The sequence below is a fragment of the Chiloscyllium plagiosum genome, chromosome 18, assembly GCF_004010195.1.
Source record: "Chiloscyllium plagiosum isolate BGI_BamShark_2017 chromosome 18, ASM401019v2, whole genome shotgun sequence".
Taxonomy (NCBI): Eukaryota; Metazoa; Chordata; class Chondrichthyes; order Orectolobiformes; family Hemiscylliidae; genus Chiloscyllium; species Chiloscyllium plagiosum.
The window spans coordinates 24,797,011-24,824,834 of NC_057727.1; the positions used below are offsets into that span (position 1 = coordinate 24,797,011).

The 27,824-nt window shown below is 39.1% G+C and overlaps 2 protein-coding genes across 10 annotated transcripts in view; both read right to left on the reverse strand.

The window, feature by feature from the left end:
• Positions 1 to 4,872, reverse strand: part of acad9 (acyl-CoA dehydrogenase family, member 9) — a 50,452-nt gene extending 45,580 nt beyond the window's left edge. Inside the window, exons 1-2 of one of the 3 annotated variants that reach the window (XM_043707983.1) lie at positions 4,651 to 4,872; positions 2,654 to 2,755 (exon numbers count right to left, since the gene is read on the reverse strand). In XM_043707983.1, coding sequence (XP_043563918.1) covers positions 2,654 to 2,755; positions 4,651 to 4,819 — 271 coding nt within the window. In that variant the 5' untranslated portion in view covers positions 4,820 to 4,872. Of the gene's footprint in view, positions 1 to 2,653; positions 2,756 to 4,646 lie in introns of all 3 variants that reach the window. The other 2 variants (XM_043707981.1, XM_043707982.1) reach the window with 2 other exon arrangements.
• Positions 4,873 to 17,471: 12,599 nt separating this feature from the next.
• The window catches only part of iqsec1b (IQ motif and Sec7 domain ArfGEF 1b), a 489,188-nt gene continuing 478,835 nt past the window's right edge, over positions 17,472 to 27,824 (reverse strand). For 6 of the 7 annotated variants that reach the window (XM_043707985.1, XM_043707986.1, XM_043707990.1 and 3 more), the window contains 5 exons: positions 27,341 to 27,440; positions 27,029 to 27,190; positions 26,571 to 26,747; positions 24,694 to 24,743; positions 17,472 to 21,274 (listed from right to left, as the gene is read on the reverse strand). In XM_043707985.1, the coding sequence (XP_043563920.1) occupies positions 20,690 to 21,274; positions 24,694 to 24,743; positions 26,571 to 26,747; positions 27,029 to 27,190; positions 27,341 to 27,440 (1,074 nt within the window). In that variant the 3' untranslated portion in view covers positions 17,472 to 20,689. The remainder of the gene's footprint in view (positions 21,275 to 24,693; positions 24,744 to 26,570; positions 26,748 to 27,028; positions 27,191 to 27,340; positions 27,441 to 27,824) is intronic. The other variant, XM_043707991.1, reaches the window with a different exon arrangement.

Below are 27,824 nucleotides of genomic sequence, written 5' to 3' on the forward strand. Positions count from 1 at the left end.
TCATGCTGCTTTTAAAAGTGATTTTTTTTTTGCCAACTTTACTGGACATATAATACATTCTAAATCCCAAAACATAACTGTCAAGCAAAGGAATCCTAACAGTGTTATTCTCGTTAAGGTAGAGGATCACAGAAATCAATCACTTAAACCATTTTGGACAAAATACAGAATTGGAAGTTGCCATTTTCCATGTTATTGACCACCTCTAACTGCCCTCAAAAAAGAATTCATTCGATGTGGGCACTTTGACAATATTGTTAGAGAAAGAATTCAGGATTTAACCCCCTGACAATGGCAACATTTTCCGAAGTCAGGGCAGTGAGTGGTTTGAAGAACATATTGGTCATGTTGTTCCCATTTATCTGCTGCCTTTGCTCTTCTAAACAGGGATAGGTAAAGGGTTTGGAAGGCCCTGACAAAGGAGTGTTAGTGTATTTCTGCAATGGTTCTGGGAGATGGCACACACTATTGTTACTTAAGCACTGGTGGTTGAGGGAGTGAATGCTTATGTGGATCAAGCTGGCTTTGTTCCAGTAATGTCAAGCATCTTTAGTGTTATTGGAGCTGTACTTATCCAAAATAGTGGAGAATATTCATCACACTCTGGACTTGTGCTTTGTATATGGTGCACAATGAGAATGAAAATGAGAAGGTGCTTTACTTGCTGCAGGATTCCTAATCTCTGACTTGCTCTTGTAACCACAATATTTATATAGCTAATCCAGTTCAGTTGCGGGTCAATGATAATTCCCTGGATGTTGATCGTGGAGGATTCAGTGATTGTGATGTGATTGAATGCGAAGGAGTGACAGCTTGATTATCTCTTCTTGTTGATGCTCATTGCTGGACACTTGTGTGGCTTAAACGTGACTTGTCACTTTTTAGACAAAGCCTGGATATTGAGGCATTTGAACATGGACGGCTTCAAAATCCAAGAAATTACGAATCGTGCAATACATTGTACAATCATTGGCAAACATTTCCATTTCTGACATTATGAAGGACGGAAGCTCATTGATGGAGTAGGTTGGACTTGAGGGTCAACCAATTCCCAAAACCATTTCCCTTTGATCTATTTTTGATTCCAAACAACAGAGTTTTACCCATGGACTCTGGTCTTGCTAGAACTCCCTGTGCAATACTCAGTCAAATGCAGCGTTAGTGTCAAGAGTAGTCACTCTCATCTCAAGTCCGGAGTCCAGTCCTTTAGTCTATCTTTGAATTAAACCTGTAAAGAAGTTTGGAATCAAGTAGCTCATTCCTGAGGAAGGGCCTGTGCCCGAAACGTCGAATCTCCTGTTCCCTGGATGCTGCCTGACCTGCTGTGCTGTTCCAGCAATAAAGTTTCAACTTTGATCTCCAGCATCTGCAGACTCACTTTCTCCTGGAATCAAGTAGCCCCAATAGAACTGAAATAGAGTACCAGTGAGCAGTCTATTGCCAAGAAAGTGCTGCTTGATAACACTGTTCATGACCTCTTTCACTAGTTTACAAGAGTAGACCACTGGGGTGTTGGTTGACTGAGTTGAATTTGTCCTGCTTTCTGTGCACAGAATATAACAGAGTAATTTTTCAGAGTGCCATGGAGATGAATGCTGTGGCTGTACTGGTTAGGTATTTAGCTATTTCTGGAGCTAAAGTCTTCAGTACTACGGCCAGAATGTCACTAGGGTTCATAGACTTTGCAGTATCCAGTGTCTTCAGCTTTTTCATAATAGAGCAGCTGAAAACTAGCACCTGTGATGCTGGGGGTCTTTGCCAACTTTGGTTGAAAATTATTGTAAATATTTCGCCTTTATCTTTTGCATTGACGTGCTGGAGTCCCTATCATGTGTAACTTTTCACAAGAACAGCCAAAATGGAAAGGTGGGATAGCTGTACTGGCACTAGATGGAATATGCACAACAGCAAATGATTCTATATCAAAAGATTTAGAATTCACAAGGTGGAGGTAAGAAATAACAGGCAGAAGATGACATGGTTGGGAGTGTAGTTTCAGGCCCCAAGACAGAATAAGTCAAGAGATGGTACATTAATCATAGGTGACAATGACCTTCATTTAGATTGGGAAAAACAACTTGATAAAGGTAGCCACAATGAAGAACTCTATATTCAGGACAATTTTCTCAAACAACATACTGTGGATCCAAGGCAGGAGCAAGCTATTTTGATAATGAGGCAGGTTTAATACATTGTTTCTCAGTAAGAGATCTCCTAAGAAACAGTGACCAGAACATGGTAGACGTTAGCATTCAATATGACAGAGAGAAACTTGGAATGGAAACAACTACACTAAACTTCAATAAAAGGTCATTACAAAGAAAGGAGGGCTGAGTTGGTTGGAACAGTCTGAGAAAGGCATTTGGCAGAAAATAGTCAATGAACAATGGCAGATATTTAAGAAACTTGTTCATGATGCAAAAATATACCCCAGTTAGGAACAGGATAAGCCAAACCATTGTTAACCAAGGAAGTTAAGGTCAGTATCAAATTCAAAGAACGAATATATAATGTGGCAAAGATTTGTGGTAAGACAGCAAATTTGGAAAGTTTTAAAAGCATCAAAAAATTAACAAAGAGGGAGAAAATGAATGGAGGGCAATCTTAACTACTACAATAATTTATGCAAATAATATTAGGCAGAACAACACACCATCTTCATTGAAAAATTTTTCCACAGGTGCAACAAGTTGATTAATCTCTTCCAACTCTTCATTACTGATCTCTGGATAAGGAAAAACTTCTTTCTGGAAAAAAAACATACAACCTGAGATCCTTTATAATAAATGATATATTTTAATAATCAATTTAAAACAACGCTTTTTCCTCTTCAGTGTACTGTAATACAGCATTTGACCCAAAGATGAGCTTCCAACCACATATTTAAACTATTACAAAGACTGGCTATTTCTAACTCTGAAGCATTGCACAAATTGCCCTTCAGCTGATGTGCTGCTGAAACCTTCAACCAGATCATCTGTACCTCCAGATTAGACTGTTCCAATGCATTCCGTGCTGGACTCCCCTTTCCATCATCCGCAAATTTAAGCTCATGTAAATAAAATTACCTGTATCCTAACCTGTAACAAGGTCCCATTCATCCAACACTCATGCTTGCTAACCTAGACCAACTGTTACATTGGGGAGACTGGACGCCTCCTCGCAGAGCGCTTCAGGGAATATCTCCAGGACACCCGCACCAATCAACCCCACCCCCCCGTGGCCCAACATTTCAACTCCCCCTCCCACTCTGCAAGGACATGCAGGCCCTGGACCTCCTCCACCGCTGCTCCCTCACCACCCGACGCCTGGAGGAAGAACGCCTCATCTTCCGCCTTGGAACACTTCAACCCCGGGGCATCAATGTGGACTTCACCAGTTTCCTCATTTCCCCTCCTCCCACCTTACCTCAGTTCCAACCTTCCAGCTCAGCACTGTCTACATGACCTGTCCTACCTGCCAATCTCCCTTCCCACCTATCCACACCACCCTCCCCTACGACCTATCACCTCCATCCCCACCCCCATTTACCTATTGTACTCTTTGCTACCTTCTACTCAGCCCCAGCCAGCCCCCCCACCCCCGCACGCATTTAACTCTCCACCCTGGAGGCTCCTTGCCTCATTCCTGATGAAGGGCTTTTGCCCGAAACGTCGACTTTCCTGCTCCTCGGATGCTGCCTGACCTGCTGTGCTTTCCAGCACCACTCTGATCTAAACTCTGGTTTCCAGCATCTGCAGTCCTCACTTTTGCCTAACTGTTAGATAAGAACAGCCCAGTTGGAAAACTCATCCTGCTCTTCAAGGTCTTGCCTCTCCCTACCTCTATAATCTCCTCCAGTCAACAACCCTCAGATACCTGTGGTCTTCCAATTGTAGTCCCTCAGATATCCCAGGTTCTTGACATAGCAGTGGCTTTGATTGCTCAGACTGTAAAGCTTTGAAATTCTCTCTCCACACTTCCCCACTGTAATAATCTTTTTCCTTCTTTAAGAAATTTCATAAACCTCAATCACCAAGCATTATGCAATCTTGAATATTATTTAATTCAATACCATACCTTGTTTAATAATGCTCACGTGAAGCATTTTCTAACGTCTATGTTAAAGCCACATCCCATAGTACTATCCTAAAAGCAGAGTACTACTTCTGGTGTCCTGGGCAATAGTTATCCAGCAACCAATATCCTTAAGATAGATGATATAATCATTATGCTATCTTTATTTCCTTGTTATTGCTATCACATTGATTTTGCAAATTGTTTGCAACAGTGACTACATCTCAAAACTATTTCACTGGCTGTGAAGCATTCTGTGATGTCTTGATATCAAACACACAATACAACAGAAACGTTTATAGGGAGCACCTAGATTCTAGCAATGTCCTTTCAAAAGACCTAATGCAATATGGGATCTATCAATTCTTGGCTTATTTCCCCTTCCCATCTCTGTAAACAACAGAGAACCCATTTGCAATTTTCCAATTCTGGGACACCATTCATAAATCAAGTGTGTAAAGAATTATTGCAGGTCAGGGGGCAGCAATTCAGCCCTTTGTAATCTGCACCAGCTCTCTGAATTTGTAATTCAAATCAGTGCTCTGAAACACACACACCCCACACCCTCCCCTCCCGTCCCCACCCCCGGCCGGCTTTTCCCCAGAAGCAGTTCCTTGGCGTAAGCCAGGCTCCGGCCACCAGCCCTGAAACCGCGGCGATGACGGTAGATCGGGAGCAGCCTCCCGGTGCCGCCACGCCCCCGTAAGCGTGAGGCCGAGAGCAGGCGGCAGACGGACACACGGAATAACAGCGCTGCGCTCATCCCGTCCTCAAACTGCCGCCTGGGCTCTGACCTCTGACCTCACAGCCCGCAGCGACCGTCGCGCGGGGATGACGTCATAAAGGCCGGGGCCGCCCTGCCGCTAGGGGGCAGCCGCTTGCCAACCGGGGACTCTGTCCCTCAGGCCACAAACAAGGCACGTGGGGGTTAACTCAGTGTCAGCAAATAGTCAACAAAACCATCCTGTTCTTTCTGAGGGTCTCACTGTAAAACCTCAGACAAAGGAAATTTGCAAACTTCTCCTGCCAGACAAACCCCTTCCAGTCATACAGGCCTCACGGTTAGCACTGCTGCCTCACAGCACCAGGGTCTCGGGTTCGATTCCAGCCTGGGGCAACTGTCTGTGTGGACTTTGCACATTCTCCCCGTGTCTGTGTGGGTGTGCTCCGGTTTCCTCCCACAGTCACGAGCTGTGCAGTTCAGGTGAACTGGCTATGCCGAATTACCCATAGTTCTAGGTGCATTTGTCAGAGGGAAATGGGTCTGGGTGGGTTACTCTTCAGAGGGTCGGTGTGGACTGGTTGGGCTGAAGGGCCTGTCCCCACACTGGAGGGAATCTAATCTAATCAGGAAGGAGGAGCAGGCGAATCAACGTTTCAGGCATTTCTGCCTTTTCCGCCACCAGTGAACTACTTCCCTCCCCATCCCTATCTGAGTTCAGTAAAGACCTTTCTCTTCACAACTCGTGTCAGGTTCCACCTCCTCCACACCCACCCCCCCCAACCCACCCACACACTTTCCCCTCCTGGAAGCTTCCCCTGCCACAAGAATTGCGAATCCTGTGACCACACCTCCTCCCTCACCCCCACCCAAGGCCCCAAAGGAGCCTTCCACATCTGTTAGAGATTTACCTGCACTTCCACACACGTAATTTATTATATCCATTGCTCCCGATATGGTCTCCTCTACATTGGGGAGACAGGGCGCCTACTGGCGGAACATTTCAGAGAACATCACCAGGACACATACACAAAGCAACCCTGCCGCCCCGTGGCCCAACACTTTAACTCCCCCAGGGATGTGCAGGTCCTGGGCCTCCTCCATCGCCAAACCCTTACCATCCAACACCTGGAGAAAGAACCCCATATCTTCTGCCTCAGGACCCTCCAACCCCATGGCATCAATGTGGATTTCACGAGTTTCCTCATTTCCCCTCCCCCCCCAACCTTATCCCAGGTCCAACTTTCCAACTCAGCATCATCATCTTGACCCATCCTACCTGTCCATCTTCCTTCCCACCTATCCATTCTACCCTCCTCTCTGACCTATCACCATCACCCACACCTTTATCTACCTATTGCACTCTCAGCAACTTCCCCACAGCAATTCCCCCCCCCACCCCAACCTTATCTCAGCCACTTGGCCCACAAGCTTCATTCCTCATGCCTAAAATGTCAATTCTCCTGCTCCTTATATGCTGCCCCAAATTCACTTCGCAGGACCATCAGAACACAGACAAGACCCCAAAAGGAGGTCAGGAACCAGACAAAAACCTCCATAAGGAACAGTTGATCTGTACCTGTAAGCCCTGGGACAAACATATAAATTGCTGGAAAAGCTCAGCAGGTCTGGCAGCATCAGTGGAGAGAAATTAGTTAATGTTTCGGGTCCAGTGACCTTTCCTCAGAACTGACGGCATCTACGATGGAGTAATCTAGATGGAGTTGGAGCCCAAAGAGAGAGAGAACAACAATTCGACAAAGGAATTGATAATGATTAATCTAGGAGAATGAGGACTATTAGTAGCTAGAGGAGTTGTAAACTCTGGGTTTAGGTCAGGATCTCCTCCAAATTATTCTACCTGCCTTCAGGTAATGATGCCACAGGCACACTCAAGTAAAACCAGTTAATACATTTATGATTCCTGTGACTACAAATGTTAGGACTAAAATTTCTCCAAGATTGACAGTGTGTCTTTTGCAACAGTTGGGTGAACCACGACCCGTTTCTTTATAAGTGGAGTATACTTTGGGAAAATGTGAACGTGTACATTTTGGCAGGAAGAACAAAACAAGCACATTATCGAAGTGGTGAGAGTTTGCAAAGTTGGGTGCCCTTGTGCATGAGTTACACAAAGTTAGTGTGCAGGTACAGAAAGTAATTAAGATAGCTAATTGAATGCCATTATTTATTGCAAAGGGTATTGAATAGAAAGTGAAGGTTATGCTTCAGTTATATCGGGCACCAGTGAGACTTTACTCAAGAATATTGGTAACCTTATTTAAGAAAGGATGTAACTCCATTGGAGGCAGTTCAGAGGTTTACAGAAGAATACCTGGAATGGGTGGGTTGTCAAATAAGGAAAGGTTGGACAGCTTAGGCTTGTATTCACAAGAGGCAACTTGATTGAAATATACACAGTCTTGAGGAGTCTTGACAGGGTACATGTGGAGAAGAGGTTTCTTCTTATGGGAGTATCTGGAAATTAGAATCGATCTTTAAAAATCAGGGGATGCTAATTTAAAACAGAAATGAGACAAAAAAAAGGGTTGAGAAGGTTGTGGAAGCAGAATTTTTGAATGTTTTGAAGGCAGAGTTAGATTTTTGTGAAGCAATGTGGTAAAGGGTTATTTGGGATAGGTAAGAATGTACAGATGATCTTACTGAACAGTGGAACAAGCTCAAGGTGATGAGTGGCTGAATGGCCTACTCTTGTTCCTGTTCTCACAAGCTCAGTTCATGATTTAAAATCCTACTTATTTAAAAAGAAATACAACCAAAATTTTACAATGACATGGGGCCTCCAGCAATCGATGTAAAGGTGTGAAAGTGCACGAAATGAAGGAGTCAAGTGGTCCTGCCCTGGAGGAAAGTGTGTCAGAAAAGAGACTTCATGAGAAAGGGGGAACAGCCAAAGGATTTCCTCACCAAATGTGAACTATGAGCTTAGTTCCATGTAAATACTCTGCTTTCCTAGTTTAACGTTAATTTCCCTACATGTTGATAATGATCAGATGTTATGATCTTCAGGCTGCCTCATTGCTTACATGATGATGACATTGAGTGTTACGACCTGCCGATTGTGACTAAAGATGGCTGTGCAGTAAAGATTCTTTGCCATCAGATTCCACGATAATATTAGAAGTTTGGGATTACCTGCCAAAATCTTTGGTGTGATTTGTTTTTGCATTTTCGTAAAAGAAAATTAGAAATTAGAATAGAATGCGGTAATGGGGTCCTTTAAGCCTCTTTTAAGTTCTGCCATTCAACAAGATCATGACTGATTTTCTACCATTTCTTCACTTTCTCACGCTATCTGCATATTCCTCGACTCCCTTAGCATCCAAAAACTTATCACCCTTTGACTAAGATATATTCAATGACTGAGCAATCACAAAACTTTGAAGATTTATAAGCCTCTGACTGATAAGAAAACTTTTTCTCAGTCCCAAATGTGCAACCTTCATTGTGACTGTGACCCCCAGCTCCAGACTACTTTTCCAAAATAACTTTATTCAAAAAACAAAGTATTTTACATGACCAAAGTTGACATTACATAAGGTACCAACCAAATCGTTTCCTTCCAATATCACTAACAATTGCAGTTAATATTTGAAAGATTCATTATGTCAGACACACAAGCAAAGGGGTTTCACACAGGATCCAGTCCATCTCTGAACCCGAGCTGAAAGACTTTACACAGTGATCATTGGAGGTGTAGTGGACAGCAAAGAAGGTTACCTCAGATTACAACGGATCTTAATCAGATGGGCCAATGAGCTGAAAAACGGCAGATGGAGTTTAATTTAGTTAAATGCAAGGTAATGCATTTTGGGAAAGCAAATCTTAGCTGGACTTATACACTTAACGGTGAAGTCGTAGGGAGTGTCGCTGAACAAAGAGACCTTGGAGTGCAGGTTCATAGCTCCTTGAAAGTGGAGTCGGGAGTGCAGGTTCATAGCTCCTTGAAAGTGGAGTCGCATGTAGATAGTGAAGGCGGCGTTTGGTATGCTTTCCTTTATTGGTCACAATATTGAGTCCAGGAGTTGGGAGGTCATGTGGCTGTACAGGACATTGGTTAGGCCACTGTTATGTTGTGAAACTTGAAAGGGTTCAGAAAGGATTTACAAGGATGTTGTCAGGGTTGGAGGACTTAAGCCAAAGGGAGAAGTTGAATAGGTTAGGCCTGTTTTCCCTGGAACATCAGAGGTTGAGGGGTCATCTTATAGAGGTTCATAAAATCATGAGAGGCATGGATAGGATAAATAGACAAAGTCTCTTCCATGGGGTGGGGGGAATCCAGAACTAGAGGGCATAGGTTTAGGGCGAGAGGGGAAAGATATAAAAGGTGGGACTAGATTGGATTGGGATATCTGATTGGCATGGACGAGTTGGACTGAAGGGTCTGTTTCTGTGCTGTACATCTCTATGACTCCAAGTATTTAGATGCGCAATTGCAATACAAAGGCATATGGCATATGAGTCAAGTGCTAGAAAATGAGATTAGAATATTTAGGTTGTTTTGACTAATGCAAACTGAATAGGCCAAAGGGTCTTTTTCCTTGCCCCAGACCCCTATGACTTTATTTTGAAAAAGCAGATTGTAAGAACCTCCACAACCCACAGGAGGAGATTAGGAAAAAGGTGAAGATGGAGGCTGAGGTAGGAAAATTATCATGGCATTAGTAGAGATGTTAAATAAACGTGTTATGTTTTCTTCACAGCAGAAGACAAATAGAAACAAATACTGTGAATCGACAATCTAACTAGAATGAGGAATTTATAATTATCAGTGGTGCAAAAGGTACTGGAGAAACTTATGGAACTGTTAATACCAACAAAGCTCTTAATGCCTAATTCCCAGGAATAAAACAAAAGTCTGCAGAAATAATAAGTGCATTAGCTGAGATCTCCCAAAATTGCTTAGTTCTGTAAAAGTGCATTAATTAGAAGACAGCAAAAGAAGCATTACTATTCTCGAATGGAGGGAGAGAGAAAATGGCAAATAAAAAGCCAGTTAGCCCAATATTTCTCAAGATAGAACTGTTGGAATAAATTAAGGACATACTGTGGAAAATTGTTTGAATTGGTAGAATCAATATTGTTTTTTTTAAAAAAACAATATTTGACAAATCTATTAAAAATCATTGAGGATGTAACGAGAAGGGTAAATGAAAAGAAAACAATGGATGTAGAATATTTGAATTTTCAAAAAGGTGTTAAATAAAGTTTAACATAAAAGGTATTGTTGCACATGCTAAAGGTTTTGGAGATGATTACAGCATGGACATAGGATACCATAGGACAGTAATCAGGGAGTAGGAATAAAGAAGTTACTTGTTAGCTATATTTATGACATTGATGAAGGGACCAAGTGCGACATGTTAAAGGGGTGAACATTATGGCAAGCAATATTTGTCTGACTTAGTCCTTTGTATAATTTTGGTCTCCTTATCGAAGGAAAGACATATAATACTTGTCTTCGAGGAAAATCACCGGAAATTCTCCAAAACATGTGGAATGTTGTGGTTGATCGATGCAGAGATCAAATCAGATGAACTTAAATCTCTTCAGATTTAGAAGGATCAAAATTGATCCAATTAAATAGTGTAAAATTCGAAGGTGGCTTGACAGGGTAAATCTGTGAAAAAGAGGGAACGTTATATCAGGATGATTAAATTACTCTTTTGGACTGAGATGAGAATTTCTTTCATTAAAAGTAGTTGCAATCTTTGGAATTCTCTACCCCAGGGGCTTAGTTGTTGAGCATATTCAAGGCAGAAATCAATAGAATTTTGGACTCCAGAGGATATAGAAAATGGAGTTTAGATCAAGGGTCAGCCATGCTCATTAAATGACAGAGCAGGTTTGACGTGCCATATGGCCTACTCCTGCACCCATTCCTCAAGAGTAAAGAGTATAAGACTGTTCAATGTTTATTAAAACATTTAACCTCTGTTTTTAAACCATCCTACTTGATGAGAGTAATGGCACTACAGGTCTGAAGTTGCCATTATTAGGTACATATTGCAGGCATGATAAATCATTATGAGAATAAAGACACAGATGTTCTTCAAATCAACCTAACGGGCAGAATTGAAAGATTTGAAAGCTGAAGAATGGGAAGTTTTAATAGCAATGTTTGCAATGACATTATGCAATTGTTTCAACTTTTGACAATGCACACTTTATTTTTCAGAATTTCTGACAGATCAGGTGGGGGATTCTCAGCTATAGTGCATAGCCATAGTGAGCTTTCACATGTAAGTAGATAGAGTCATAGAGATGTACAGCATGGAAACAGACCCTTCGGTCCAACCCATCTATGCCGGCCAGATATCCCAACCCAATCTTGTCCCACATACCAGCACCCGGCCTATATCTCTCCAAATCCTTCCTATTCATATACCCATCCAAATGCCTTTTAAATGTTGCAATTGTACCAGCCTCCACCACTTCCTCTGGCAGCTCATTCCATACACAACACAGTTTGTGAGGAAACGTTGCACCTTCAGTCTCTTTTATATCTTTCCCCTCTCACCCTAAACCTATGCCCTCTAGTTCTGGACTCCCCGACCCCAGGGAAAAGACTTTGTCTATTTATCCTATCTACGCTCCTCATGATTTTGTGAACTTATATAAGGTGACCCCTCAGCCTCTGACACTCCAGGGAAAACAGCCCCAGCCTATTCAGCCTCTCCCTTTAGCTCAAATCCTCCAACCCTGGCAACATCCTCGTAAATCTTTTCTGAACCCTTTCAAGTTTCACAACATCCTTCCGATAGGAAGAAGACCAGAATTGCATGCAATATTCCAACAGTGGCCTAACCAATGTCCTGTACAGCCACAACATGACCTCCCAACTCCTGTACTCAATACTCTGACCAATAAAGGAAAGCATACCAACCGCCTTCTTCACTATCCTATCTACCTGGACCCAGCACCGATCCTTTTGGCACTCCACTGGTCACATGACTCCAGTCTGAAAAACAACTCTCCACCACCACTCTCTGTCTTCTACCTTTGAGGCAGGTGTGTATCCAAATGGCTAGTTCTTCCTGTATTCCGTGAGATCTAACCTTGCTAACCAGTCTTTCATGGGGAACCTTGTCGAACACCTTACTGAAGTCCATATACGTTACATCGACCGCTCTGCCCTCATCAATCCTCTTTGTTACGTCTTCAAAAAACTTGATTAAGTTTGTGAGACATTATTTCCCACGCACAAAGCCATGTTGACTATCCCTAATCAGTCCTTGCCTTTCCAAATGCATGACCATCCTGTCCCTTAGGATTCCCTCCAACAACTTGCCCACCACTGATGTCAGGTGCACTGGTCTATAGATTCCTGGCTTGTCCTTACCACCCTTCTTAAACAGTGGCACCACGTTAGCCAACCTCCGGTCTTCTGGCACCTCACCTGTGATTATCGATGATACAAATATCTCAGCAAGAGGTCCAAAAATCACTTCTCCAGGTTCCCACAGAGTTCTTGGATACACCTGATCAGGTTCTGGGGATTTATCCACTTTTAACAGTTTCAAGACATCCAGCACTTCCTCCTCTGTAATATAGACATTTTGTAAGGTGTCACCATCTCTTTCCCTACAGTCTATATATTCCATATCTTTTTCCACAGTAAATATTGATGCAAAATACTCATTTAGTATCTCCCCCATTTTCTGCAGCTCCACACAAAGGCTGATCTTTGAGGGGCCCTATTCTCTCCCTAATTACCCTTTTGTCCTTAATATATTTGTAAAAAGCCCTTTGGATTCTCCTTAGCTCTATTTGCCAAAGCTATCTCATGTCCCCTTTTTGCCCTCTTGATTTACCTCTTACGTATACTCCTACTGCCATTATACTCTTATAAGGATTCAAACCATCAATCCTGTCTATACCTTACATATGCTCCTTTTTCTTAACTAAACCCTCAATTTCTTTAGTCATCCAGCATTCCCTATACCTACCAGCCTTTCCTTTCTCCCTGACAGGAATATACTTTCTCTGGATTCTCATTCTCATTCCTGAAGGCTTCCCATTTTCCAAACGTCCCTTTACCTGTGAACATCTTCCCCCAATCAGCTTTTGAAAGTTCTTGCCAAATACCACCAAAATTAGCCTTTCTCCAATTTAGAACTTCAACTTTTAGATCTGGTCTATCCTTTTCCATCACTATTTTAAATCTCATGGAATTATGGTCGCTGGCCCCAAAGTGCTCCCACACTGACACCTCAGTCACCTGCCCTGCCTTATTTCCCAAGAGTAGGTCAAGTTTTGCACCTTCTCTAGTAGGTACATCCACATACTGAATCAGAAAATTGTCTTGTATGCACTTAAGAAATTCCTCTCCATCCAAACCTTTAACACTATGGCAGTCCCAGTCTATGTCTGGAAAGTTAAAGTCCCCTACCATAAACACCTTAGTATTCTTACAGATAGCTGAGATCTCCTTGCAAGTTTGTTTCTCAATTTCCCTGTGACTATTAGAGGGTCTATAATACAATCCCAATAAGGTGATCACCCCTTTCTTATTTCTCAGTTCTACCAAAATAACTCCCCTGGGTGTATTTCCAGGAATATCCTCCCTCAGCATAGCTGTAATGCTATCCCTTATCAAAAACGCCACTCCCCCTCCTTTCTTGCATCCCTTTCTATCCTTCTTGTCGCATTTGTATCCTGGAACATTATGCTGCCAGTCCTGCCCATCTCTGAGCCATGTTTCTGTAATTGCTATGATATCCCAGTCCCATGTTCCTAATCATGCCCTGAGTTCATCTGCCTTCCCAGTTAGGCCCCTTGCATTGAAATAAATGCAGTTTAATTTATTAGTCCTACCTTGTCCCTGCCTGCCCTGACTGTATGAATCTCTGTTCTCAACTGTACCAGTCTCAGATTGATCTCCTTCCTTACTACCTCCCAGTGTCCCACACCCCACCTTACTAGTTTAAATCCTCCCGAACAGCTCTAGCTAATCTCCCTGCCAGTATATTAGTCCCTTTCCAATTTAGATGCAATCTGTCCTTCTTGTACAGGTCACTTCTACCCCAAAAGAGATTCCAATGATAAAAATCTCTTCAGTTTTAAATTATATTCATTGTAGATAGAAATCTAACACAATTAATATGTTTAGAAGGTCTACCTCTGAGAACGTGCACCACACAATGTTTTGGAGAAAGATAAAATGACTGAACAGATGTGGTGTTGTATTAAATGCATGAAAAGATACTTGGTGTCATATTGGAGCAATGTCCTCCCAATTATATGCTAATCAAGCATGATACTTTTTCTCCTCACCAAGATCTCAAACAGCACATCCATTTGAATTTGTTTTAATGTTATTTTCAGAATGTGCACTTTGGATTCAAGGGAAACGTTTATTGGCCATTTCTGAGAAACTGATTTGCCAGGTCACTCAAGAATAGCCTTGAGGCAACCATGTTGAGGGCATCACAGGTCAGACAACTGACCTTCCTTCAAAAGAATCTAATGAACTTTTTTTTTTAAAAACAAGGAGAAACTAACAGCTTTTACTAATGCTGTACAAGATTCATAAAACTGATTTCACATATTGAAGCTGCCATGTTGGGATTTGAATTCATTCTCAGTAATGTAACTACATGTACCTGCATATCAAATGATGATCAAATGATGACCAAATGTTAAACAGACTAATTTTGCTTCCAGTAGAAAGCTGTGCAAATTGAAGTTCCTTTTCACATTTTGCCTTTCAACTAACAAAGTGCCAGAATAACAAGTGGCTTACATTTTGCTTTCAATCTTTGACTCCATTTTAAAATCATAAGACACTTGTACAAATTTCATTAGGTAGCAGTTTTAATACAATGAACACAATTTCTACAATTTACTGCCCTGTTCTTATTTAAATGAATTATTAAGATTTCTTTCAGCAAGTTCACATTTTCATATTGTTTTTAGTTAACTCTATTTGTCTTTCATTGTAGTTTCACACATGCAGGATACTCAACCATACTTTACATTAACACAATATCATATTTAAGAATGTGATCTCAACAAATGTTTGGAGAGGAAATTTTTACACCTCAGCCCACAGTTGTTACTTCAAGATTAACATGTCGTTACGATTTTCCAAGTTTCAGATTAATCTTTGAAAGAAAGTTAAAAGCCTTCCTTCCAGAATATTACCATATTTTAAATAGTTTTGATTGGCAGCATGCAATACAAGTGGACCATTTGGTTAGTATGGTTTACATGTCTCCAACATAATCGGTGGCATTTTAATTGCATTTATTTCCCTTTAGCCCAAACAAATTAGGTAATCAAGTGCAAATCTGAGAAAATATCTGTAGAAAGGAGGCGGTTCAGTACATCAAACACACTCTTCAAATTCTGCTTTCTTTTAATGTGATCTGGAAGAAAAAAGGATGAAAATCCACAGCACTGCCAATGCATTTCAATTTTAAGTCGAGCAGATGCCAGAAAGAGTCAGAAATTATACCAGGGCCCAGTCTATATTTTAGAAACATGAATTACAGGGTTAGACAATGGGGACACTCAATGACTGGAGTTCCCATGGCCCTGACTTCCCATCAATTGGCACATAAATCAAACCAAGTCATCAAATCATGTGTGATGGATCCACTTGGGAGGTGGAGTTATGATTTTGTCTTGCTTCATCAAAGTTATTCCACTGGGCAGTGGAAGATTATTTTTAATACACCATACTTGCACTCAGTGCAATAAAATACATATCAGCTTTCAGGGCATTATTACCATGGCAATTAAGGAAATACTTGCTGTGGTCACGATGTACATCTTCAGTTGACACCTCTCACGCAACCTCAGATTTAAGGCTGACTATGTTACATAAATCACCAGTACAGAACCTGTGATGTTGTATATGACTCAGCTTAGGCCAAGTGTTATTCACAACAGCAGAGTATTGATTTACAGATTTATTCTCAACTTGAATAAGCTGTAATTTAATTCAGTTAAACATCAATATCAGAGCCATAAGAATTAAGAATAAGTATTTCAGCCTACTTTGTGTCTCCTGTTACTAATTTTGGGTCCAAACCACTGACTGTGTTAATATCGAAAAAAAAAACTTTAATAACTGGATGGACAGATGCTAACAGACACTTAGAATGTTGGAGAAACCCAGCAGGTCTGGCAGCATTTGTAGAGAGAGAAACAGTTAATTTTTCCAGTCCAGTATGACGGCACAGTGGGTTATGGTTAGCACTGGTTGGCTCCGGGTTTGATTCCACCCTCGGGTGACTGTCTGTGTGGAGTTGACAAATTCTCCCCGTATCTGTGCAGGTTTCCTCTGGATGCTCTCGTTTCCTCCCACAGTCCAAAGATGTGCAAATTAGGTGGAGTGGTTATGCTGGATTGGCCATGCTAAATTGCCCACAATGTCTAGGGATGAGCAGGCTAGGTGGATTAGCCATGGGAAATGCAGGGTTAAGTGTTTGGGGTGGAGGGGGAGTGCGAAGGTCTGGGTGGGATGCTCTTTGGAGGGTTGGTGTGGATTTGGGTCAAATGTGCTCCCACACTGTAGATATTCTTATTCAGAACTGATGCTAATGTGGCTTTCTAACATACACCAGATGAGCTGCTAATCAAAGCAGCCCAAGTTATTTTTAAACTCTCAGATTCCGTAAGCCTGTTTTATTTATAGTTAACAGAGTTAAAAAGTTTCATAAGGACTGCTTATTCTAAAGTTTATCTGCAAATCAAGAGCACTGATATTTACTTTATTAATTCATGATTCCCACATTGTGGATCAGGAAAAAAAGAGATCTGTTTGAACTCAACACTAACTTCAAACAGCCTCAAGTTGAGGTTTCCTTCCTATATGAATAAATCTCTGCCCATTCCCCTTCACCAAAAACTGGAACAATTGGAAATGGGAGTTGGACTTGTGTGTAAATGTCTCAAGTGACATTTTTAAATGATCTTGAGTCTTCACTACTTTGCAAAATTCTTGCCCTTGACTTAAAGGGCTGTACATATTAGAATAATTAAAATAACCCGATAGCAAGACGGTCAAGTATACAGCTTTGTAGCAATTCCAAACTGTACAAATATTATGTACGTTTTAGATAGCCATAGAGTATATAGCACAGAAACAGACCCTTTTGTCTAACTCATCCGAGCTGACCAGATATCTTAAATAAATCTCGTCCCATTTGCCAGCATTTGGCTCATATCATTCTAAACTCTTCCTATTCATGTACCCATTCAAATTCCTTTTAAATGTAATTGTACCAGGGTCCACCACTTCCTCTGGCAGTTCATTCCATACACTCACCAAACTCTGCACAAAAAGGTTGCCCCTTAGGTCCCTTTTATATCTTTCCCCTCTCACCTTAAACCCATGCTCTCTAGTTCTGGACACTCCCACCCCGGGGAAAAGACCTTGTCTATTTACCCCATCCATGCCCCTCATGACTACATAAACTTCTATAAGGTCAGCCCTCAGTCTCTGACACTCTAGGGAAAACAACCCCAGCCTCGTCGGCATCTCCCTATAGCTCAAACCCTCCAACCCTGGCAACATCCTTGTACATCTTTTCTGAACCCTTTCAAGTTTCACAACATCGTTCCTGTAGCAGGGAGACCAGAATTGCAAGCAGTTAGGTAAATATTAGAGTTTGAAATCAAGCAACTTAAAATATTGTATATTTCAAAATTTCAAGAAAACCATTAAATAAAAAAAACATCAAGTTTAATCTTGTATGGTTTATTTTGCGTTCTCCACATTATCACAGTCATAGTTTGACATGGATAGGGCTGTGTACTACTTACAATTATAATGCATAATAAAATGAAAGCACTCCTCTCTCCTTCCATACAAAATGGATCATGAGCCTTGGAGAACAATTACAATGCATGAATAGTTGAAAGCATCTGAAAATTAACAGTCTGTTTTCAAGTACTCATCACTTGCAATAAGCTAACAATTTGGTATGGGCTGCCACAGATGTATAACAGACCTAAGCATTATGGTAGATTAGAAACATAAGGAATGCAACCCAAATTATTGGGTATATTTGTAATACTAATTTACACACTATATACAAATTAAAGGATTGCCGATTCATTAGCCCCACCTCTTGTTTAATTGCCTACTCCTCTCCCCATTTCTCCCCTTGAGATATGGCATTCCATTCCAAGTATGTACACAATTGCTTCTTTAGAGTTGCAGGCAGAATTGGCTTTGCCAAATGATATTGTACAATGAGTACAAACCTAAATGCATGCTGGATTGTAGCAACACAGCTTTTACATGAGACAGTAATCTAACATTAAGATTTTCACTTTGTATTTGGTGACTTTCATTCAGTTTGTTGTTACAAGAAACAAGCAGCTACTGCAGCATGCAGTGCACGATGGGAAAAAAATCTGACATCAGACGATTGCATTTTTTTCTTTTTTTAGAAGCAATACAATACTTGTACACTAATATTAAAGTGATCTTATCCAAAAAATTACATTGTCATACATTTCATTCTTAACTTAAAAAAATCAAATACAAATACACATTATTTGATTTATTCCAGAAAAGATCAGGTCTGCAAGATAAAGTGGGTGAATTACAGGCCACAGTGTATTCCTGTTGATCTGGCATCATCTGGTAGAAATTATTTGCGTAAGCCAAACATATATGCTAAAGATCCAACATCTTGATGAAAGTCTAAATGCCATGTGTTTGAACTTGTGTACACATCAGCACTCACAAAACATGCAGAGCTAAACATTAACTTGGACAAACTGATTATACAGGTGCTTAAGCATTGGAAATAAAAAGAATCCACACTATTCCCAATTTAATACATTTTTATTTACAATGAAAATTTGTGGTCATTTCAAACAATTTATGCACAGTATATGTAACAGACAAAAGTCTTCCTGAAGGAGCTATTGTGCAGTTTATATAGGTCCTGGACCTTGAAACTAATCCTTCCCACCACCACTATCATCTCAAATGGCAACCAGATCTTTTTTGGAACAGGTTTGGGATTACAATTGGACTATACTTATAAAGAGGTATGAAGAAACAGTAAGTATTTTAATATGAGATCACCCTACTTCAACTATATTTAATGTCAACACTGAAACTTTGCAAATATACAGTATGTAGAGTGTAGCCTCATCATATTAACATTAAATGTCATGCAAGATAGCCTGCTTCATTGAAAGCGCTTCGTTCTTTATACTGCAAGGAACAGAATCCCAGGAATCAGTCTGATTCCAAGAGATAAGACTTCACGATCTATGATGTTCAAGAATGATTAAATTAATAAACCTGACATTTATTCTCACTTCAGTACATAATTATAAGAAAATATTGCACATTAAAGAAACTCAACTTAAAAAAAGGCTAAACTCTATCTGCTGTATTTGCTCACTATGGCAGCTAACAAAGTGCTCAGTTCATAAGTTTGCTGGTATTCATGTTTGGTGAATTTGTTGTTGTCAGAATAAAAAATATTAGTTTGAGCTCATCTTCTATGTCAGAATGGTCCAAGCCAGAAGTGTTCCTTCAGTTTTAGCAGACCCCTCACGTTGTCACTGAATATATTATTTTGCAAGCTGTTCACTTCAACAGTGTGTCTGCTGCAATAATTAGATTTTATTTGATATCACCAATCCTTTTTTGAAATATAGGGACCATATTTTAAATTTCATAAAACAAGTATAATAGTGATGTGAGAGAGATGTACTCAGCCTGCTGAGTGCAATGTACTTTGAAGCAAAAATATATATTTATCTCCTGAAAATCATCTCAAAAAAGAAAGGAATTTTATCCTTCAAAATTTTAATGCTTTATCCTGCTAATTACTTGAAGTGGGCTTATTAATATTCATGTGTGTGCAAATGAACATGGAATTCTGTTTATACTGAACTCTCATTTGTAAATGGATGAAGTAAATCTGGATCTATTCCAAATGTTATCCCTTCATTTTTCCCACCTGATAAGCAATTATTATTGGAATAAAGGATGCCAAAACAGATGATTAAATACCATTTCAATAGCAAACTGCACCAAATTTCACAGTTAGCTCACTATACTAATTTCAATACTGATAAGTCAAATAGGCTTTCATTTTTCTATTAAAATATGCATGTTATACACAAAGCAGGTCTTGATTAAAATAGCATGTGATGATATAGTTGGCACACTTAAAGATTACAATTGATGTGTTTGTTGATACTGGGGGCTAAAGTTGAATAAATACTGGAATAGTTTAAAATGGTCAGAATTCCACAACTTCATTTTTATGTTTCAGTGCTAAAATATAACTGAACCTACATTTTTCCTTTAAACTTGAGGCATGTTTTGCAGCTTCAGGGTGCTAAGCAATACTTTTCATACGCAATTCATTATTTTTTAAATGATCAAAAACAGAATTCAAATAAACTATAACAACCTTCTATCCACAAAAGGGTTTCAGCAATTGTTAAAAACCAGTGTGATGAAGCAAGTTAGTTTAGAATCCACACCATATTCCTTTCTTACAGACTCCTATATCTGAACTAACAGAAAAGCCATCAGGCAATACTCCAAGGGAAAGAAAAAAAAGCCGTAACATCTGCTCGAAGTCCAAGAGCAAAAGCACTGAATGGCAAGCAGCACAGTAAGCTCCCAGCTTGCCTCAAGCAAGGCAAAAAAGAAATCAAGGAAAATTTTCCCCTGAACGCCTGGAGGGATGAAGCCAATTACAGTACTTTCTAACATTACACTGGGAATGTAAATTATGTTACTGATGGGTTGCTATATAAAGCACACAGTAGTAATTCGACCGATTAAAATTAAGAAGTCAGATTTACCTTTTGCTGCATTTAAGTGTTTTCATAAGAGTTAGTGCAGCTTCTTTGTAATATGATAAGTGTTCAATGTTCTAAGTTCTACCTTTCCACCTAGACTATTGTGCTGATGCCACTTGTGTGTTTGGTCTTGCCACTGGTAGCAGAAGGGGGTTGTTGGCCATGGAGATGTTGAGGGTGCTGTGAGTGAGTAGGATGCTGGGGATGGGGAGTGGGCACAGAGGCGTGAGCTGCATGCGGGTGTTGTTGCACATAGGGAGCATGTTGGGAATGCGAAGTGTGTTGGGAATGCTGTATGTGTTGGTGATGCTGATGAGGGAGCTGAGCATGTTGAGGTGGGTGGTAGTGGTGATGATGATGATAAGGAGGTGGGAGGGGCTGGGTCTGTTGCATATGACAGAACTGGGAGTGAATTGAGTGCAACTGCTGCGTCTGTACTTCTGTCTGGCCTGGGTGATGCACAACAGAGGGATGTTGCTGATGTGGTGGATATTGAAGTTGCTGAGATGACCCTGGTGCGGAATAAGCCTGGGAAGAGGATTTCCCTCTTTTACTACCAAACAAAGAACCAAGCAGTGATGATGAATTTGACAATGTCTGGTGAGGACGGATTGGACACTCTCCTCGTGTAGATGTGGTGGCTCTTCGACGTGCATGAGGGCTGTTAATGACTGACCCCTAGGACGAGAAAGAATAACATGTTATTTATTGAATTAAGCTTGTGAAAATTAATTTAAACTAATATTAAGAGAAAATGTTGCTGTATGTTTTTATGGATCAAATAACATTCAAAGACCAAACAATCATTATAGTAATTTGATCCCTACTTCAATGAACTATGAAAGAACATTTCTGCACTGTATCATGAGTAATTTTTCACAATTTAAAGTTTATAATGAGATGGGTTTTTGAATAAATGAAAAATCTCTCAGGAGTGTAAACATCCAATATGTATTATGTTCTTTAATGAATGCATTTAATAGATGAATCCAAAAGATGTATAATCCCTCACCATAATTCTTTACGGGCACAGGTTTTGTACTTTTCCAACTTAAATCTTCATTTTCAATTTGGGTATTTTTAACATAATTTGCAGAATCCATTAAAACTCGGCATCTGAAGTGGGTGCTAGTTTACATTCACCTCAAAGTTACAATGTATCTGCAAATAACATACAAGCCTGGGTAATCTAGAGTCAGGTCCTATGAAAGTTGCATTGAGTGAACATAAATTCATGACTATGATTGAAGAAAATATTTTCATCCATGATATTGATAGAGTCTTGTGAATAAAACAAGAATGTTTAGTTGGCATCCTGAGTTTCATCATTTTCTTTCATGTTTCATTCTTCAAATCTGCAGCTGTAACTATGATTTTGCAAATACAGTTATTTATCCACTTCTTTGCAATCAGAAGTTAGGAAGTAGGATTCATTGCTTGCCCACATTTTGCTTGGTCTACATGTATGTGTATGTTTCACAGGAGCTGGGAGATAGTTGATTTTTTTTCTTTAACAAGATATCAACCACAGAATAAGGGAACTTTATGTGCAAAACCTGCAAGTTACTCACTTGTAATCTAAAGATTGATAGGTCAAGATGGTTTGAAAATTAATCAGATTAAGAAACCCTAAACTTCATGAGGTCAGTGTAATGATGAAATAAAATTACATCTTTTTCACCAAAATTGGAAAACAGCTCTGATCTAACAACTTAGCCTTTCAACTGGAGACAAGAATTCACCCTGCTTGGAATTTGTTCATCATGAATTATTCCACTTTTCGAAAGAATTTTTGAAGTTGAATGATTATTTTTCCAATTAGGATTAAGTTATTATCATTTCATATCTGGGTAGTGATCAGTCAAAGTTCAATAATTGAGAGTCATGAAACTTCAATACCAAAGCAGTCTGTGCAATAACTAACTACTCACGGAATCTCCACAGATACGTACTAGAGTGTGATAATATATTGTCATCAATCTTAGAGTCAGAGATTCAGTACAGAAACTGACCCTTTGTTCCAACCAGTCCATGCTGAACATAATCCCAAACTAAACTAGTCCCAACTATCCGCTCCTGGTCCATATCCCTCCAAAACTTTCCTATTCACGTAGTTATCCAAATGATCTTTACAAAACTTTTGTTTAAAACTTAGTTTCTTAGTATGTGTCCAACTTCAACATGGTGAGGGACATGATATTGCTCGAGTTAGAGCTTTTCAAATGAAAAAGAAAGATACTGGACACTAAAACTATTCTGTTTATCAAATTATGACAATTTAATTAGAGAATGCATTGTGGTTTTGGCTGGATACACACTACTACCAGATAATTAGGCATAATGTTAAAAGGATCATATCTACAAGAAATTCAAATCTTTGTTATCAGAACAAAACAGCCACCATGCTATTCAGATTAGAAGTTAAACAAAAGCAAAATTTTAGATATTAAATTTTTGTCCATAGGGTAAACAAAGAGAAGATACAACCACAGTTTTCAGTAATATACTGATTGAAATATTGATTGATTGAAATATGTTCTTCATATTAGCACAAATTATTTTTCAATTACATCTCAATGAGCAGCAGCACCACCCCTCCTCCAATTAACAGACTGATCTGAAAATATCTCTTGCTAATTGTACACTTTTGTTATGTAGTTATCTTCCATCTTTGTCTCCAAACATTTCCGGATTAAGGCAGGAGAACAGGGGGATCTGACTAGTTACATTTTCCAGTGTGTTTGTTGACTGTCTCTCTTCCCAAATGGAGGCAAGAGTCATGCTAAAGTGACCAAATTTTTCGCTTCCACCAGAACACAATTATTGTTTCCTTCCATGACGGAGATTTGCAGAAGTGTTATGAAATAATCTCCAGATGCTAAATGTGAATGTCCACAGATAGATGTGGAGTTATTGGCTGCATGCCAAGAAAATATATAAATGCAATGTTTTCTGAATTTTGATTAAAGGGCATTCAGACACAAAATTATTTGATGTCACACACAGTTGTTATTACATTTGCTGTGATGAAATATATTTTTAGAAAAGGACATGACAGACTCTTAGTAAATTCTGTGTCACTCACTGTCTCAAAATTCAGTAGTTATCATGGTGAATATGTTAGTTTCTTTTTCAACTCTTCCACAACACAAACAAACAGTCACTTAAATAAAAAAAGAACCCAAATACTTTGCTTTTCTTTTGGCAACTTATTTTATGCATACAGTCTAATTGTTCACTTCAGAAACTTTGTAGAAACAAGACCAAAGGACTGGACATACCATACCGTGGCACAAGTCAGTTACAAATAAAAACATTTCCAAAACCACCTTTCAGAATTTACAAGACATATCACAACAAAGACACTTGCACAGACAATAATCAGTGGAGACATCAAGAAAAAAGGTTTTGATATAAATCATTTTCAACGCAGAATTACTGATAATTGTGTGTTAAAATAGCAAGTCTACTAATTTTAATGCCATTACATTTTAAGCATGCATGGGCAATAAATGAACTTGGAGCAGGAAGGTGTGGGTGAATGCTTGGATAATGAATGAGTTTTCATGAAATCCACAATCAGTTCATCTACTCTATCCAGTTTTTCTATGCGTTTCCAAACAATGCTTTCAACTGAAGCACAATGGTGCTTTAACAAAAAAAAGGTAACAACTTAAGAACTCAAAACCTTGACTGAGAATCTTAAGTGTTATTCTGCAAACTGATAGCCAACAAAACAAAGGAGAAAGTTTAAGTGCAGCTCATATAAAGCAAAATAATAAACTGAATCCATGTTTCAGTGTCACAACATGGCATATATTAGTTTATTCAGCATTTCACATGCTGATGATTTCAAAAGCTTCAGATTCATCGCTGCCAGCAAAACCACATTCGGCTTATTCCATCAACAATGGTGTGCCTTAACAAGAAGCCTGACTATGCGCGCGAGCATTAGGTATACATGGCAAGCAATTCACACATGCATATTCTACGTGGCAGGCAGGTTACTTGTTGGAAGAAAGCAAAAGGATGCAAAACAAATGATTTTCAAAATATACATTATACATCCAGCTACAGATCAATTACTTCCTACTTACTTCCATATTGCTGTCTAGCGATCCTGCACTGCTGCGGCGCCCACGCTTGCCTGCCCAGGACATGCAATACCAAAGATTAGAAACTGAGAATTAACCCAGGGGCCACATCTTTGCACCCAATGCACATTAAAGGGTCTCTCTGCATACAGTACAAGCTGAGCACATCTAATTGGGAATTAGCAGGCAAACATGGAGGAAACTGAACAGCATATTATCAGGGATGGCTGCAGGCTGTCTAAGTATTGAAAAAAACCTAAAAGTAACAATGAATCATTGTTACATCTCATTGTTGATTGAGAAAACTTAGCATTTTTAAATGAAATAGTTCAAACAATTAATGCTATAGTTTTAGAAATTTTTTTGTTTAGAATTCATACAAATAAGGGTGTATATTGTATAAAAATATACTGCAGACATTAAAAAGAAAAAAGAAAACATCAGCAACATGGGTAATGCCATTTTATTTCCATGGAAGCTACATAAATGATGAGCTTTACCAGCACTTGTGGATAAATATAGGCAACAGAATGAAAACATCACTAAACTCTTCCTTAATGTAATCTCGCACTAATTTTCTTCAAAGCAGCATCCATTGATTTATGAAAAACTGGACCTCGAGTGGATTTCATTTTTCTACTCTGGGAAAAATAAATGTCGACTAAGAAACCTGCAGAAACGAGGTCAAATGGTGAAAGATGACAGTCTCTTCAACAGAGGTCCAAATCCCATCTTGTAACCAATGACCTTGCCTAAAATAAGCATGTTTTACTGAAATGTAGGATGTGTAGGGCTGAACATTTTATGTTAATGCTTTGACAAACATCAGAAGTGTTTGAATATTTCAGAAAATGACTTTTTCATTTTTAAAAAAGGGGTTAGAGATCCTGGACTAATTTGGGAAAAGTAGCCACTTCAGAATTTAATAAATCAACACCTTTAAGAGAATAAGTGTATATATCACATGAGAAATAATTGTGTAACAACCATAATTAACACCAACCATAAAAGAGAAGAAACAAATAGACTTGAGACCAAACATGACTCAGCAAGCGCAACAACTAAACAGTTTCCTGGTGTTCACTTGATTTTGGACTGCATTACACATTGCCATACCCCACATTAAACAAAAAAAATACACTTGGAAATGGTCGAACATATACTTGATTCAAGCACATAACACAGAATTTCCACACAGGACCATTCCATCCTAAATGTAATCCATTCCAGGCAGAGCATATCCTGACTGACTAGATCCCACAACTTACTAAACTGACAACAGGCAAATTGCAGATTATATTTCTGATCACTTTAGTGACTTGTAAATCAGAATCACTAAATAATTTCATGTAAAATACATATATCCTGAAAGTCTGATTAAGATTAGACAACATGTACGTCTAAGATCATCATCCAACACTACTAAATTCAAATGTTTTCTTCTGATCAAGGTTCAATTTTCCAAATGACTATGCACTTAAAGTAGCAGCAGCTAATAGCATGCAAGTACAGATTATTATTTAGATCAAGCCCATTTATTTCACAAAATACAATAATATTCTTTGGTGTCACAAAACTGGAGGAACAGCAATTTTGCTGAAGATTAAAAAGCCTACATTTGACATTAATAAAGTTAACACACAAAGTTCAAACGTTGAAAATTAGGAAATAAACTTGATAGTTATTGGAATGAATCCTAGAACAGATTGCAAATACATATTCTGTATGTGATTTGCTACAAAATTGAAAAGTTTATTCAGTGATGGTTTTGACCTTCAACATTCATTAGACTGCAGACCAGTCTTTGATTTCACCCGAACAAGCAACAGCATAGGTATATGTACAACACAAAAGATCACAATTAACATCTAGCTTCTTACCTGCTTCTGAGAGGTCCCTGAGGGAACTACTTAGTGCGGTCCTCTTTAACCCTTCCCCAGTGGTATAACTGTCATCCAGACTGGTCCTGCTTATTGTGCCAATACCAGGTTCCTTTTTCAGGCCTGAACTTTGAGAGATACTTGGGCGTACAATTCCTTTCTGCTTTTCTAGTTCAGCTGAAGGTAAAATGTTGGATTATATTTCCTTGTAGTGCATGATCAGAATGGATAATTGTGCCAGATTAATACAAGTGATGTCAATGAAAATGATTATTTTAGTTTTGCAAACTTTCTGTTTCAGTAGACCTTTCAATATTAAAATACGTTATTTTTAGCAAAATGATGAATTCAAAAGTCAAGACAGAGTCGCAATTTGAAACTTGAAATCAATTAATTCAAATCTATAGTGACCTCACACTTCCAAGTAAAACAAAAGTTGACTCCGAATTTGTACTTACATTCTATTCTGTATTTTTCCATCTCTTGAACTTCAGCAATAGACTCACGTAGATCATCAGTGAATTTTTTGCGATCTTGTGGGTTGGGGGCATTGAAATTAATCAGGACTTTGATGTCAGCACCTGAAATAGCTGAAGTAAGTCGGATCCCATTTGGATAATCTAAGATACACAAAGGAATACTTCGCATGTTAAAAACTGTATTTATTGCCATAAATAAATCATCATTGGCAAAGAGATAAAATCTTCCAGAAAGCTTTATTAATGTTTAAGGTATTTGAAAAAAGCAGATAAAGTTACTTAAATCCTTACACTGATTTTCAAAGAGAAGAACTTGTATCCCATACAAGGAAAATGACTGCCGGAAGCTGTATGTCACTGAATTTTTCTTCTTTTGAAATATCTTTGTAACCTGGACAAATAAAGTTTAAAGTTATCATCTGATCACATTGAAATTAAATAACCATCATGATTTAAATGTGGCAATGACTTGTTGGCTATTGAATGGCAGTCTCAGATTCTCAACTCATTCAATAAACCAAGGATGTCATAATTTTAAACTTTTATCTGTGTTGACCTTTAGAAGTCCTCAACTATTTGGAAAGATATTAGTCAGTAATTTTAAATAATGTCCTCATTTCATGTTTGCATGCACCTTAACAGTGCTACTCCGCAATGATTCATTAACAGATTGGGCTTGCACGATCACAGACTCCTGCTTATGATGAAGCTTCCCATTTTCATCAAATCTCAAAGAAAATCAATGTCAAAAATTCAGTTAATTATGGTACAACAC